Source organism: Naumovozyma castellii, chromosome 7 (assembly GCF_000237345.1).
Source record: "Naumovozyma castellii chromosome 7, complete genome".
NCBI lineage: Eukaryota > Fungi > Ascomycota > Saccharomycetes > Saccharomycetales > Saccharomycetaceae > Naumovozyma > Naumovozyma castellii.
This window is the reverse complement of record NC_016497.1, coordinates 527,589-541,976: the sequence shown is the minus strand read 5'-3', so window position 1 is coordinate 541,976 and position 14,388 is coordinate 527,589. Positions and strand designations below refer to the sequence as shown.

General features: G+C 37.0%; 8 protein-coding genes across 8 annotated transcripts; 4 read left to right on the top strand and 4 right to left on the bottom strand.

The window, feature by feature from the left end:
- Positions 1-66: 66 nt before the first annotated feature.
- RRT14 (Rrt14p) lies at positions 67-717 on the top strand (the record flags this gene model as incomplete). The annotated part of the gene is made up of 1 exon (XM_003677486.1): positions 67-717. The coding sequence occupies one exon, from the start codon at positions 67-69 to the stop codon at positions 715-717; it is 651 nt and encodes a 216-aa protein (XP_003677534.1).
- Positions 718-904: 187 nt separating this feature from the next.
- On the bottom strand, positions 905-4,135 carry MET18 (Met18p; the record flags this gene model as incomplete). Its single annotated transcript, XM_003677485.1, has 1 exon — positions 905-4,135. The coding sequence occupies one exon, from the start codon at positions 4,133-4,135 to the stop codon at positions 905-907; it is 3,231 nt and encodes a 1,076-aa protein (XP_003677533.1).
- A 627-nt stretch (positions 4,136-4,762) lies between these two features.
- On the top strand, positions 4,763-7,090 carry FKH2 (forkhead family transcription factor FKH2; the record flags this gene model as incomplete). The annotated part of the gene is made up of 1 exon (XM_003677484.1): positions 4,763-7,090. One exon carries the CDS (start codon positions 4,763-4,765, stop codon positions 7,088-7,090), a length of 2,328 nt encoding a protein of 775 aa, XP_003677532.1.
- Positions 7,091-7,712: 622 nt separating this feature from the next.
- Positions 7,713-8,694, top strand: RPL16B (60S ribosomal protein uL13; the record flags this gene model as incomplete). The annotated part of the gene is made up of 2 exons (XM_003677483.1): positions 7,713-7,746; positions 8,126-8,694. The coding sequence occupies 2 exons, from the start codon at positions 7,713-7,715 to the stop codon at positions 8,692-8,694; spliced, it is 603 nt and encodes a 200-aa protein (XP_003677531.1).
- A 408-nt stretch (positions 8,695-9,102) lies between these two features.
- On the bottom strand, positions 9,103-9,285 carry TOM7 (Tom7p; the record flags this gene model as incomplete). Its single annotated transcript, XM_003677482.1, has 1 exon — positions 9,103-9,285. One exon carries the CDS (start codon positions 9,283-9,285, stop codon positions 9,103-9,105), a length of 183 nt encoding a protein of 60 aa, XP_003677530.1.
- A 353-nt stretch (positions 9,286-9,638) lies between these two features.
- On the bottom strand, positions 9,639-11,078 carry LAT1 (dihydrolipoyllysine-residue acetyltransferase; the record flags this gene model as incomplete). Its single annotated transcript, XM_003677481.1, has 1 exon — positions 9,639-11,078. The coding sequence occupies one exon, from the start codon at positions 11,076-11,078 to the stop codon at positions 9,639-9,641; it is 1,440 nt and encodes a 479-aa protein (XP_003677529.1).
- Positions 11,079-11,266: 188 nt separating this feature from the next.
- RNH201 (ribonuclease H2 catalytic subunit RNH201) lies at positions 11,267-12,166 on the bottom strand (the record flags this gene model as incomplete). The annotated part of the gene is made up of 1 exon (XM_003677480.1): positions 11,267-12,166. One exon carries the CDS (start codon positions 12,164-12,166, stop codon positions 11,267-11,269), a length of 900 nt encoding a protein of 299 aa, XP_003677528.1.
- Positions 12,167-12,567: 401 nt separating this feature from the next.
- Positions 12,568-14,190, top strand: MLF3 (Mlf3p; the record flags this gene model as incomplete). The annotated part of the gene is made up of 1 exon (XM_003677479.1): positions 12,568-14,190. The coding sequence occupies one exon, from the start codon at positions 12,568-12,570 to the stop codon at positions 14,188-14,190; it is 1,623 nt and encodes a 540-aa protein (XP_003677527.1).
- Positions 14,191-14,388: the final 198 nt, after the last annotated feature.

Genomic DNA, 14,388 nt, shown 5'->3' with positions numbered 1-14,388 from the left:
TACTTACCATAGCTTGTATTTATAGAGGAAGACTGCCCTCGAGAATCTTATTAATACCAATAACCCATGTCTTCATTTTCGAAAACATCACAGTTGCAAGCAACGTCGGCAGTGAATAGTCTGCTATCAAACATACTTCCCGGTTCTTCAAAAATTAAAGTTAGAAATGAAGATCAATTAACGTCAAGGAAGAAACAAAAGAAGTCAAAGGCTCAATTAATTGATCAAAATTTAAAGAAAAGAGTAGAATTACAGGAGAGAGACGTGTTCAAAATCAAAAAGAAGGAGAAAAAGCAACAGAAGAATAAGATCAAATCTCGAAAGGTAGAACATCAACAATTAGATCAATTAGCAAAATTGGAAGTACTAAAGAAACACAAAAAAGAGGGAACTTTGACTCCAAGAGAACAGGAGTATTTGAATAAAGTAATTAAATTAAACACAGCCAGCGCTAAGTCATGGGAGCTAGATGATGAAGAAAAAGAAGAATTAAAAGAAATACAGAAATTTATATTAGATAAGACAACCTCTTCAAGGGACTTGAAGAGAAAGAGCAAGAGAAGAAACAAAGTCAAGCAGTTTAAAGAAGATATTAAGCAATCAACTAATAATGTATCCGATCACAGATATCCTGGTTTAACGCCTGGTTTAGCTCCAGTTGGATTAAGTGATGAAGAGGAGTCATCTGAAGAAGATGATAATGGGGAAGATTATTAAATACCACACATGGGAAAATAAACATCATGTATTTTAATTCCTTAAATAGAAAGACTGATATTTTTTGCATCATCAAATAATAAAATATAGAGTTGTAACTAACATTATACGTATTTATCAGGCCGTCTATTATTTATTTGAAAAAACAAAGTATATCTAATATCCAAGGCAGAATGCCAAGTCTTATCTATTCGAATGGTACCTGTCCCAACTCAAAATAAGCCTGTCTTGTATCTATGCATTGCTTACGTACAATTCTCTTCTTATCAGATAATGGTTTCAATAATCCATTTATGACATCAGCTTTGAATTCTTCACAATAATTAATAGGTACCGTTGTCGTTAATAGTTCAAGTAATTGTAAGGACAATAACCTTACGCTGATTGTATTATACTTTTCAGGAAGAACTAATTTCAATAGTATTGGAACCAAAGTATTAACATTGTCTGTCACTAGCTGATGGAACTTCTCAGCTGTATCTTTTAAAGTTCCAAGAGATGAAACTCTCACCTCTGCATTTGGCATTTCTAAAGCTTGTAACAATAATGGCAATAAATCGTTCATGAATGGTTCTACTAAAGTACTTGGAGTATGCTTCAAAACTAGAGATAAAGCCGTCAAATAATTACACTTCACGGTCAGCACTGTAGTTTGTTTATATGAATCTACCAGAATTTGGAAGATATCACCAAAGAATTTTTGTTTATATAACAATTTGACATTATTATTCCAGTTAATTCCCTTGAATTTTTGCAAAGAATTAATGTCAATGACAAACACTTCAAATAATTTGGCAACGAAAGGTCCAACTTGTTCGTCAGATAAAAATTTGATGAAATTTTCAAGTATCTTGGTAGAGAACTTAGAATTTTTCATGACCAAGCCTCTTCCTAGCCATGTCATAATCTCTAAATTAATGATCGATTTATCGGAATAATCGAAGAACTGTTCGACAACATCTTCTGATAGCCACTTATTACTTAAAACCATCAACAATTCCAAATACCCAACATTCTCAAATCTAGATTGAATTAAACCATTCTTTTTCAATAAATTTATGGTCATTTGGAGCACCTCTTGAGCACTTTCAAATTTTATATTTTTATCCAAGCCACATAGAATTTTAGTATAAGGTAAAGTAAAACGAGATGGCTTCTCCAAAATTTGAAATTCATCTATGAAAATACCATTATATCTATTCAATTCTTCCTGGTGGGTAGAAATGGAGGCCTTCAAATTCATGAAGAATAACACGTTAGAAAGTAAAGAAAGGTTGTGGTCATCAGTTGCAATTGGTGCATCAGTTATCATGATTTTTAATAAATCTGGTTCTACGGTGGATTTGATAAAGTCCGCATCTTCTTCTGTAATCAATGAAACATTGTTTTCAAATAAAGAGTACAATGTAGAAAGTAATAGGAAACAATAATCATTGGAAGAACCTATCTTTGAAACAACAGATAACTTAGAGCATAAATAAATGATACTTTCTTGAACCAATATATGTCTTGAAGTGGTAAAATCTAAAATTATTTTTAAAATTCTTTCAATTGGAATCACTTCATCGTCGGTGAAATGGATAAATTCACTTGCATTATTTGGCAATAAATCTAACATTCTCTTGAGAGAAATTTCAAAGACGATATCTTCATAAAAATCGCTAATGACTTTTAGACCTTCTAGACATGCATAATAAATATTCTTATTAGAATCAGTTAAAATTGTTTCGGTCATGTATTGAACAATTAGGGATATTTCGTCTCTACTTAGGTACCCCACCATTTTTATCATTTTAGTGAATTGGATAACTGATAAAGTTCTCACTGTCACTTCTAACTTGGAGTTACCAGTCAGACCCATCCCCAAAATCATTAAGATCTCATCCTTATATTCAAACATTTTATTATCTGGGACAATGACTTGACCTAGAGTTTCCTTTTTAGTTTCACCAAAAACATTGACGTAAGCATCAAGAAAAAACGATAAATTCATTAATAGTAACTTCAGCTTTGGAATTTCTGAAGTATTTTCAAGGAACAATGGTAAAGTTTCCGTGATGACTTTATTAAATGTGATCAAATTAGCACTTGCAATTGAGGCCAAAATATTACAACTTTGTTTCAAATCCTTATCATAGGTGAAGTTAGGTTTCAATTCTTCAAATACATGGTAGAAGAATTTTTCAAATTCGTCATCATCAAATGCTTCCAGCTCAAATGCCAACGACTTCATGACATCTAAAGCCACTTGATAATTACTTTGGACTGACTTCTTTGCATTCACAACTTCGTTGGTTACTGGATTCAGCATGCTTGATTCGGTACCTTCACTATTATGGATTAGTTCGAACTTCAAAGATGTCCAAAGTGGCAACCATGATTCTACGCAATGTCTCCCACCATAGCTGTCAATACATGCCTTCATTGTCAATAGAGTATCATTTTTAACGTTTGGAGAAGAAGCTGACATCTTATCAATCAAGTTACTAAATACATCATGGGCAAATATGGAAGAAGATGATAGTGCTGATCTCAAGGCTAATTTTAAATCTGAGTTAGAGATCTTATATGGATCATTCTTTGGTGGCTTGAAGGTGATGGGGAAATATGCAAAAAGGATATCAAATAAAGGTTCTTTGAATTCCTCTACATTCTCAAATTCTTGTGTAACAATTTTATTTAGTTTGAAGGAGATTAATAAATTCTTTGGATCCTTTTCACCAGTGGCAATTTGAATAAAAGTGGCTATAAAAAGGTTATTTAATGTAGGAGTACCAACAATCTTATCCTTGGAAGTTCGAAACATAGTTTCCAATATTTGGAATGGGAAAAATCTGGTAGCAGCCAAAAACTTACCTGCGTCATATTCATCCTTCAAGAGTTCCAGTAAAGCAGTAATTTCGGTAACTGAGATATATTTCATTCCCATCAATGAATTCATACCGTCTAATGTACTCTTCATTAGAACGTCGTCATCAAATTTTGACTTGTAAAAGTTAAAGATGACAGATATTTCATTCCTTAACAATTGATCTGGGTGTAACTTGGAGAGCACGCAAGAAAGACAATGCAATGCCTTCTCTCTCTTCGAATCTTCTTCGGATGTCAAGTTCTCCTTCAAGGCAACTATCACATCCAATAACTTGATCTTCTTATTTGTAATATATTCTGTTATTTGAGTAGCAATCTCATCAGCCTTTGGCTCATTAACTTCCGCATTGGCGATGAAAGTTATAATGGCGGCATCAACCAAATCCTTATATTGAGTAGCGCCCATCTTAAAGCAGCAAGTACCGAGATGCACGAGGACAGTAGCGATTGGACTTGATAATAAGTAGGAACCTACCGTTTGGTCCTTTAAATGTAACTTTAGATGCTCTATGATGGGTTCTAATACTGAAAAGTCATCTTGAATCATAGAAATTTCACCAATTAATATGCGGTGTCCGGATGTGTACTTACTAATTGAAAAATTCCTGAGTCAACCACACAAGCGCCGAGCAAAAGAAGCCAATAGTAGTACCTTTATGAAAGTTGTCATGTTCTCCAATGCTGTGCCATATTATGGATTATTCATACAGTCTGAACTAATGCATTTTAATCACTTTAGAGACCGAACCCTAGGGTGCCCTGGAATACTAAACCCTATGTAGCGAGCGACGGCGCCAAACCCTAAAGGGTACACAGAAAATTCCGCACCGACCCGTTTGTTGTTCTTTTTTCTTTGTTTGTTTTGATTATTGAATTGCAAATTATGATGAATTAATTTCTCCAGTGGATGAATGGAATCAAAAATATCTTCTGAAGGCATCAATTAATAACCTTACCGGTCCATCATAATATCAATACACAGAATCGTCCAGTGATTCTATTTGCCAGATTGCGAATTTTTTATTCCCTTTTGAAGTCGCAGTTTTTCCCAGGTAAAGTACTAGACGTTGATTTGATTACCATTGTCAATAAATAATATACACATCCTAGTCATCCCTCAATATTATACTCATACTTTGGTTTAAGATTCGGTTTTCCATTTATATGCCCAGTGATGTCAAATAATAATAATAAAGCTTCAGGATCATACACTGCTAAGGAACATCAAGAGTTCGTCAATGCTGTAATATCCGCACTAGAAGCACCAGAGACTCCGACCACAGTTTCCTTGGAGTATTCAAACGTTAAGAATGATGCTGCTGAAATTCAAGCCTATGCAAAATTGGCAGGTTCTAATTGGACTTATTATTTGAAAGAAGTGGAAGTTTCTATTGGAAGAAACACAGAACCTACGGCCAATAGTCAATATAATGAAAAACCTGTAGACATTGATCTAGGCCCTGCAAAAGTGGTATCGAGGAAACATGCAGTGATTAAATATAATAGAGAACAAGGTGGTTGGGAATTACATGTATTGGGAAGAAATGGTGCTAAAGTTAATTTTCAGAAAATCCAATCCGGTCATAATGTTTTGCCCATCAGATTATCTTCTGGTACAGTACTAGACATTGGTGGAACACAAATGATGTTTATATTACCAGATCAGCAACCTTATATTTCTCCCTTATGTTTAGAAGCTTTGATTCCAAGACTATTTACATCGTACGGAATGAAAGGTAACGAAAATAAAATACTACACGACGTCATTAGAGAGTCAAGATACTTCCAAGACTTTCAACAACAACAAGGCTCTCAGCAAGGCTTGGAACGTGGTGAGATTAATGACTCAGAACAACAACAACAACAACTGAAAAACCAGCCACAACAACAAAAGGTGAAAGCGTTCAAGATGTATGGCAGTGGAAATTTAAATTATCCCAATGGAACCCAATTTGTCAATCACCAGACACCAATGAATTCATCTGATATGTTCAATGTTAATGATGTCGGAAGAAGGTCATCAAACACTTCTTCAGGAGGGACTCTCCCCGATTCAAGAAACATGTTAACCTCATCATTTCCTCAATCGTTAGACTACGCCTCCGATCTTTCTCGAGATGAGAATAAAGCTGTGAAACCACCACATTCATATGCTACCATGATTACTCAGGCAATCCTATCCACTCCAGAAGGTGTCATTTTATTAGCTGATATTTACAAGTTCATTTCATCGAACTATGCATATTATAGATTCGCCAAATCAGGTTGGCAAAACTCAATCAGGCACAACTTGTCTTTAAATAAAGCCTTTGAAAAGGTTCCAAGAAAACCAAATGAACCAGGTAAGGGTATGAAATGGAGAATAAATGCAGAATATCAAAATGATTTTATTACAAAGTGGAATACTGGTAAAATTGGCAAGATAAGAAGAGGCTCTTCAGTGGCTAGACAACTTCAATTACATATGTCCAAATTCAATTCTTTGCCCAGTTCGAATCCTGCACAAAACCAAGTAGTAGGCCAACAAACTCAACTAAATCAACCACCTCCAGCGCCTCTCCCCCAACGACAACAACAGCAGCAAAGAATGGAACCGCAGCAGCAGCAGTTTATGATTCAATCACAACAGTCACAAGCTTATACACCGGTGAATCAATTAAATCAACAACCAAGCCGAAATGGGCCGCCAATTATAAACGTACATAATGTGAATAACGATGTTCCTCCACACTATCCGCTTGGTTTGATACCGGAGCGTCCTCAAACCGATATGAACAATAACCAAATGAAACCACCATCTATGCCAGCACATTTAAGTAGGAATGCAAGTAATAATGCTCTAGTATCATTTACAAAAGCTGCTTCCAAAATTCAAAATAGTATTTCACAGCAGAAAGCTCTACCACCAATAGTGACGGGAGCTCAACCACAAACCAACTTATCTCAGACGGACCCGTCCTCAAATCAGCTAAATGGAGCATCAACTAACATCCAACTTTCGCCAACGTATGATTCCTTACTGCGCTCGCCTACGAAAGCGTTTCATATCAAACAAATGGAAGCATATACACCAGAGAGAGGCAGTGGACTCCAGAATCGCTCCCCTCTTAATAATAACTATTCAAACCAGAATATTTCAGGTAACGCTGCCACCCTAAACACTAATAATAATAGGAAATTAGCTGCACCTGTATCCTCACTAACCGTTACCAATCTGGAGAATAATCCAAAGTTTACTCCCTCATCCAATAAATCACAAGGAAATAGAAGCTCGCCCAATGTCTGGAATCTTCTACAATTTAGTTCTGTTAATAACACAGCATCCATCATCAATAACAATGGTAGCAATCAACCGGAGACTAATATATCTAGTGAATCTAAGGAGATGGCTTCATCCCCATTGAAAAGACACGATGATTCGGATCCTGCAGACGGTACTAATGGAAAAAAATTAATGCTAGACACCGATGGTGCCAAGATTAGTGTGGTCAACGACTTATAGATAGAATTGTTTTACACCACATACATTTTGTTCAGTTCTCCAACACACATAATTATTTTTGCTTCTTTTATATACATGGGTTCATTGACGTTCCCTTTATCCCTTTTTGTATAACTACATATATTATTTACTCATGCATATTTGTTAATTTAAAGAATTGAGTTAAGGGTTCTATTATAGGTCTCAAAGCCTTTTGATTCTTCAAGGTGATGGTTCTTCCACTAATCATACTGAGAAAATTCAAGACTAACATTTAAAAACCCATACCCTGTACATCCGTACATTTATTTTTGTTTTTTCTGAAAATATTTGAAACCCGAAGCGCTCTGTGCCGAGATTCCGTACTAAACCCAGAAACTTAGGCTGAATCATGAAACTTCCTTAGGGGGAATGGGGCCCACATTTCCTGATCCTGTGGGCAGACGTTTCCTTACGATCCCGCCTAGACTTCTCGCCAACTTTCAAGGGCCACTAGGTAGGAGGTTGCTATGGTCTCTGAGCAGGACTGGGCCATAGTGAATTTTCATACTATTGAAATCAGCAGAGTCTTCTTAACAGGGTATATTATTGATTAAGCATCTGGATACTAGATTCACTTCAACCAAGTAACCAACCAAATAAGATGTCCAAGTTTGAACCAGTCTTCGTTATTGATGGTATGTACACATTATACACTAAGAGGAAGGAATAGAATCATAGCTAGAGTGAGAACTGTTAATCCAAAAACGTGAATATATTATTGAGGAATAAACTAGATGCACCCAACGCACCACGAACCTAAATCATGTCTTATATCTACATCATTAATGCATTAAGAAGTTGAAAGAATACAGAAAGGAATTAAATTACGAATCTAAAGAAATCTTCCTAGTGCCAATCATGCGATAAAGACATGACGTTAACTAATATAACAATACTTTTGGAAATTTGATGAATTATCAGACTATTAAGCTCTCTGATCCTCTATTGACGATAAAAGTAACTTTTTACTAACAGTTGATGAAATTTTTTGCAATTTCAATCCATTTTAACTAGGTAAGGGCCATTTAGTCGGTCGTTTAGCCTCCATTGTTGCCAAGCAATTATTGAATGGTCAAAAGATCGTTGTTGTCAGAGCTGAAGCTTTGAACATCTCTGGTGAATTCTTCAGAAACAAGTTAAAGTACCACGATTACTTGAGAAAGGCTACTATCTTCAACAAGACCCGTGGTCCATTCCATTTCAGAGCCCCATCTAGAATTTTCTACAAGGCTGTCCGTGGTATGGTTTCTCACAAGACCGCCCGTGGTAAGGCTGCCATGGAAAGATTAAAGGTCTTTGAAGGTGTCCCACCACCATACGACAAGAAGAAGAGAGTCGTTGTTCCAAACGCTTTGAGAGTCTTGAGATTGAAGCCAGGTAGAAAGTACACTACTTTAGGTAAGTTGTCTTCTTCCGTTGGTTGGAAATACGAAGATGTTGTCTCCAAGTTGGAAGAAAAGAGAAAGGTCAGATCCGCTGAATACTACGCCAAGAAGAGAGCTTTCAACAAGAAGGTTACCTCTGCTACTGCTGCTGCTTCTGAATCTGAAGCTGCTAAGCAATTGGCCACCTTCGGTTACTAAGTTATTGGTCCTTTAAATAATTGAGAAATTATTTATTTAACAAATTACTTTTTACTTTCCATATCAATATAAAAATTTAAAAAACAACATCTTTTCATATTTTTCTCAGATGAGAGTATTATGTAGGTTCTTACGTAGACTTATAGAGTTCGTTACCCTTCAAAGTGATGAATTAGCACAATGCACAAACTTATCGGTAGAGAAGTGCTTTACAGTCTTCACTGTATATAATAATTCGTATGGATGCTTCCGATAACATTAATATTAGATATTAATAATATTTAGTTATATGATTAGATATATATATATATACATGATAATGGTCAGATAATAAATGACTCAGGGACCTGATAACTAGAGTGTATGAAACCTTTCTTCATTCCCTTTTCCATATTCTGGTGTAGTCGCTTAAACACTTGGTAATGGAGACAACAAATTAAACAAATTTGGTCTGTTTGGAGTGTGTGCCCATCCTAGATATAATACGAATGGTATCCAACCGTAGTGAGCCACATTGTGAGTCAAATCTAAAATCTTGGAGATACGTTCTTTGGATTCATCGCTTAGGATAAAGGAAGGAAGAAAATTCATTATTAATTAAGTTGTGCAAATAGAGGGAGAGATAGATTAGGTCCAGGCTCTAGACTGTGTATACTGGGAAGTTCAGATGTTTTGTTGAATTAAACCTTTGAGAGTTGATTTAATTTTAACGTTAAAGGACGCTCGCTCCATTGGTAGTCGTTCCGTTGATAGCGATTGGAAATAACCTGACAGAAAATACTAATTGAAGAACGCTGTTCGTTTTCCTTATATATTATTTACGATGCACTCAATGGAAGAGCTGATTTAATAGAGTAGTTTTTACAACAAACATAAGAATAAATAGATGAGAAGATAGGCCATAAATATTCAGAAAGGGCAGAAAATTTGTTATAGAAGGGTTATCACAATAATAATTCCAGAGGATTTTCAATGACAGTCTTCAATTCCTTCATAAAATCTGCACCTTTTGCACCGTCGATGGTTCTATGATCAAATGTTCCTGTTATTGTCATTTGTTCGTCAAAACAGAATCCACTTTCAGCACCGGCATCTTCTACAGCAACTTTTTTAACGGTCCCAATAGCTAGGATAGTGGATTGAGGTGGATTAATGATCGAGGTAAACATAGAAATAGAATCGTTCATACCCATATTAGATATGCAGATGGTACCACCTTGAAATTCTTCAGGAGCCAATTTATTTATCTTTGCACGTTTCACTAATTCCTTCACTTCATTAGAAATTGTCACTAAACCCTTAGAGTCGGCATTTTTCACAATTGGGGTTAGTAAACCTGTTGGTGTAGCGACTGCTACTGAAACATCCACATTCTTGAATTTCCTAATAATATCTTGTCCATCTGGTCTCCAATAGGCATTGGCATCTGGAACTCTCTTGGCGGCAACAGTGACAGCTTTAATTAAGATATCATTTATGGATAACTTATATTTGTCCTTGGCTGTTGAATTCAAAGATTTTCTTAATTTTAGTAGTTTCGATACTGAAATATCAGAAGAAATAATGTAAGATGGGATACCCTGCGTAGATTGTAGCAAACGATCACCAATAATTTTTCTCATATTGGAAATTTCAACATCTTCATACGAGGAAATACCAGTACCCGAAGTTGAGGAAGGTCCCTTTGGTGAAGCTGCTGTGGCGGTTGCAGCTTTCTTTTGTTGTTCCACTAACTTTAGAACGTCATCTTTAACAATTCTTCCATGTGGACCAGAACCCTTGAAACCCTTTAAAGCTACACCATTCTCCAAAGCTATTTTCTTTGCCAAAGGTGAAGCAATAATTCTTCCAGTAGTATCTTCTTGAGTGACTGGCGATGATTTCTGTTCTTTTGATTTTTGAGTTGGTTGCTGTTGAGCGTTAATCTTTTCAGGTTGTTGTGGCTTTTCCTCTTTCACTTCCGTAGTAGTAGTAGTAGCTGCTGCATCTGCTGAATCTTCAATTTTAAAATCTTTAAAGGCGGCCACATCGTCTGCATCCTCCACGTAAACTGCGATTGGTTTATTAATTGGAACATCTTTGGTTCCCTCGGGGACCAAGATCTTGGCTAAATATCCATCATCTTGGAATTCGAAATCCATTTGAGCCTTATCAGTTTCCAGTTCCGCAAGGACGTCCCCTGGAGCCAATTGATCTCCCACCTGCTTGGACCATGCAACCAAGTTACCATGTGTCATAGTGGGAGATAGGGATGGCATACCTATTATGGTATGTGCGGGATACGAGGCATATGAAGCGGTCAATTGCAATCTTAATTGCGTGCGTAGTTGAGATCTTAGGGAGGTGCTCGAAAATCTTGGAATGGCTCTTAGGAGGGCAGACATCTTCTTTCAGTTCGAGTCGTTGTTTTTGTTTGGATTGTTGTCTCGCAGGAAAGGGTCTGCCTGTTTTCTCCTTTTAACGTTCGTTACCTCCCATTTGAAAAACATAGCACTATATTATCGATGAGGCGACTGACGCCGATATAAGCCTTACAGGAAAGAACAACGACACAATATATATTAGGTATATACTATATGAACCAACTGTCTAGGGTGATCACCTTCTTCGAATTCTGGTCATCGAGGGTCCATTGTTGGGCCATATTTTTCTTGGAATTTATAAAATCTTCCTCCCACTCGATTGGTATCGATCCATTATTACCGTCCTTCATCAACGTCTGACAAGTCTGCCAGGAGAACCTGACCATTTCTATGGGCCACCCAAACAATGGAGTTTGCGTTTCCCTTAACCATTTAACGGTCTTGGGGTCCGATGGGTACCCTGACCCTATTATTTCATCATCAGATCGTTTTAATGATTCCACTAGTATATCTCTTGTTACTTTAGCCACAACACTAGCGACACTAACCACGCAATACAACGAATCGGCCTTCTTAGCCACCGTGAATGCACCCACCTCGGGGAACCTATCCTCCAATTTTTTCTGATAGCTAGCTGGTGGACCCACAGTGTCCACGTAAACGTGACTCAATTGAACACCTCTATCTAGGACACCTTTAATTAAATCCATGGTCACATCATGAGCCTGCTGGTTCAAATTGTAATTCTTTGAGGGCGGAAACCTCAGCATCCCACTAGAGATGTCCGTTGGTGTAATGACTGTAGTGGCATACCCAACATCTTCAATGTCTCTTGTCTCGTACATCTTATGGAACAAGTCTCTACGAACCGCATCTGTTAGTTTCTTCGAGTCGTCGAAGTCGTAGTGTGGGATCAACACTTCATCTTGGTACTGACTTGTGCAGTAGCTGATACCGTACACCATGGGTCCCAGTACAGGACCTCTTCCTGCTTCATCGACACCCAAAATTACCGGAGAGTCGCCCTTCAGCACTGATAGCGGCACAGGTGAAAAATGTGTTTTCGTATGCAGGGACCCAATGGAGTCTGTCACTGTGGGAGGGAGCATCTTATAGAGAATAAATTGGCTACTTATTTGCTTGTTTAGAGCTTTTGTAACTGCAAGAGTAGCTTCTGAAATATAATTTTAGTTTAAAAACTATATTGCTAACGCGTTCAAAAAAAGTCAGACGCGTAAAAACAAAGAAAAAGCGCGCTTTTTACGTAATCATAATAGACAGCGCGAAAAAAACAAAAGGATTACGTAAACTCCGCGGAATTTCGGGCCGAGCCGTTCCGTTCCCGAGAAGTGGGGTCTTTGGGCTTATCCACGCAAATTAGCAGCACGTCAAAACGATTAAAGTGGATTAGATTACATGGACACCTTTTCGAGGCACTTTTACACAGTTGAAACTATATTCAGATCCTCCAGCAACTCCAGCTACAACTACACATAATAACCTGACCAAAATGGACCCTCTGACTGAAGGAACACAGTTCCCACCACCATCGCCAACGATAAGCGAGACGTCCCTGATCTTCGAGAGGGATGTGCAGGAACAGTACACCTTCTCAAATGCCAGCGGAAATACTACATCCACCACGGTATCCTCCGTCACAGTACCTCTTTTTAAGGAACGGAGTAATTCTAGTGTCTATATGAAGAAGCAACACACTCGTGGATCGTTCCCACAACCAGTCATGATAAACAATAGTAGGAACAGGAAGACTTCCAGATCTAACTCTTCTAGTTCGTCACAATCACAGTTGTTTCGCAGTCGTTCCATAGATCCATCATCACCTTTATCTCCCTCGGATTTCATTCTCTCTCCATCACCAGCCTCACAACGGTATCATCACCATAGACATCATACTTTGGAAAACTTCGTTGCCCCTGCTCTTGATGCAAGTTGCTCCATTATCACGGACGAGAATACAGGGATAAATGATGTAGACTTGGTCTATTCTAGAAGACCTTCCACATTAGGATTGAATCTAGCATTGGGAGGCTCAAAAAGCTACTCTACTTCGTCCATATCTTTATCTGAAGCCAACTCTTCCTCATCTGGATCTGGATCTGGCTCAAACTCTTCTCAGAAAACGATCACAGATGAAACCGACATGAATTTTGAACCAATTTCAGATTCAGATTCTAGGTCTAACGCAAATTTGAATGTTACGACAGATTCACATTCACGAGTGCTTAGATTTTACTCATACGCCGATTTACTGTCTCATGAAAAGACAGCATTGCCAACTTCAAATTCTATCCCAAACGTTCATAGACCTTCATCTGCCGCATCCACATCGTCACTCCCAAGATCATCCATTATTCCAGCTTCTCCATCACAATCACAAAACAATACTACATTCTTGGATCCATTTAACAGAAAAAATCTTCCCTCGTCGGCCACTTCAGATTCTTTACTTTCACCTCAACATATTCATTACAGAAAATATTCTAATTCAATTCTTTCCAAATCACCTCATTCAAGAATATCAAGTATTGGTAACAAGAATAAGAGAAACTTAAGTACAGATAGTTCCCATTCTCAAGAATCAAAGCAAAAGCCAAAATCAAAAGCAAATACAAATTTCCATATAGAGTCCAGTGGTAGTGATGATTATTCTTCGGATGAGGAGGATGAAATTGAAGAGCCCACAGCATCAATTCCATATCAATCCTACCAACATCATAATCTCTTGAGAGAACCTAACCATCTAAGGATAACAACATCACCTTCTCCATTATTGAAAGCAAGATCGTATTCCAATACAGGAAACATTGGAACTAATTCTCCTTTATTGTCATGCTTTAATAGCAGTAGCAATCACACTATAAGTAGTCCAATGATGGTAACATCTCCTGTTTCGACGACAACCCCAATATCTGTTTCACCATCTCCATTTTTCTCAAATAAGAGAAGGACGTATTCTAATTCAAATGTTCTTTTTAATGATGATATCCCTTCATCACCTCTGCAAAAGGGTAAGTTATCTGTTTTATTAAGAAATAAAATTAAGACAAATAGCAAAGCAAACACACACTCCACTGATAATACTAATGTGACCTCTAACTCTTCCAAAAAATGATTATATGACATTTATAATTATGACATTATTTTCTCTCCCGTTGACTTATATGCGTTCATCCCTATTATTATATACTATAAATTAGTTTATACAACCCAAAAAAATAAAATATTTAAGATTCTTTTTAATGGCAAGTTGGTTCATTCTAATTGTTGATATCTAAATCTTCAATATCATTAATTTTTATGTTGAGTTCCC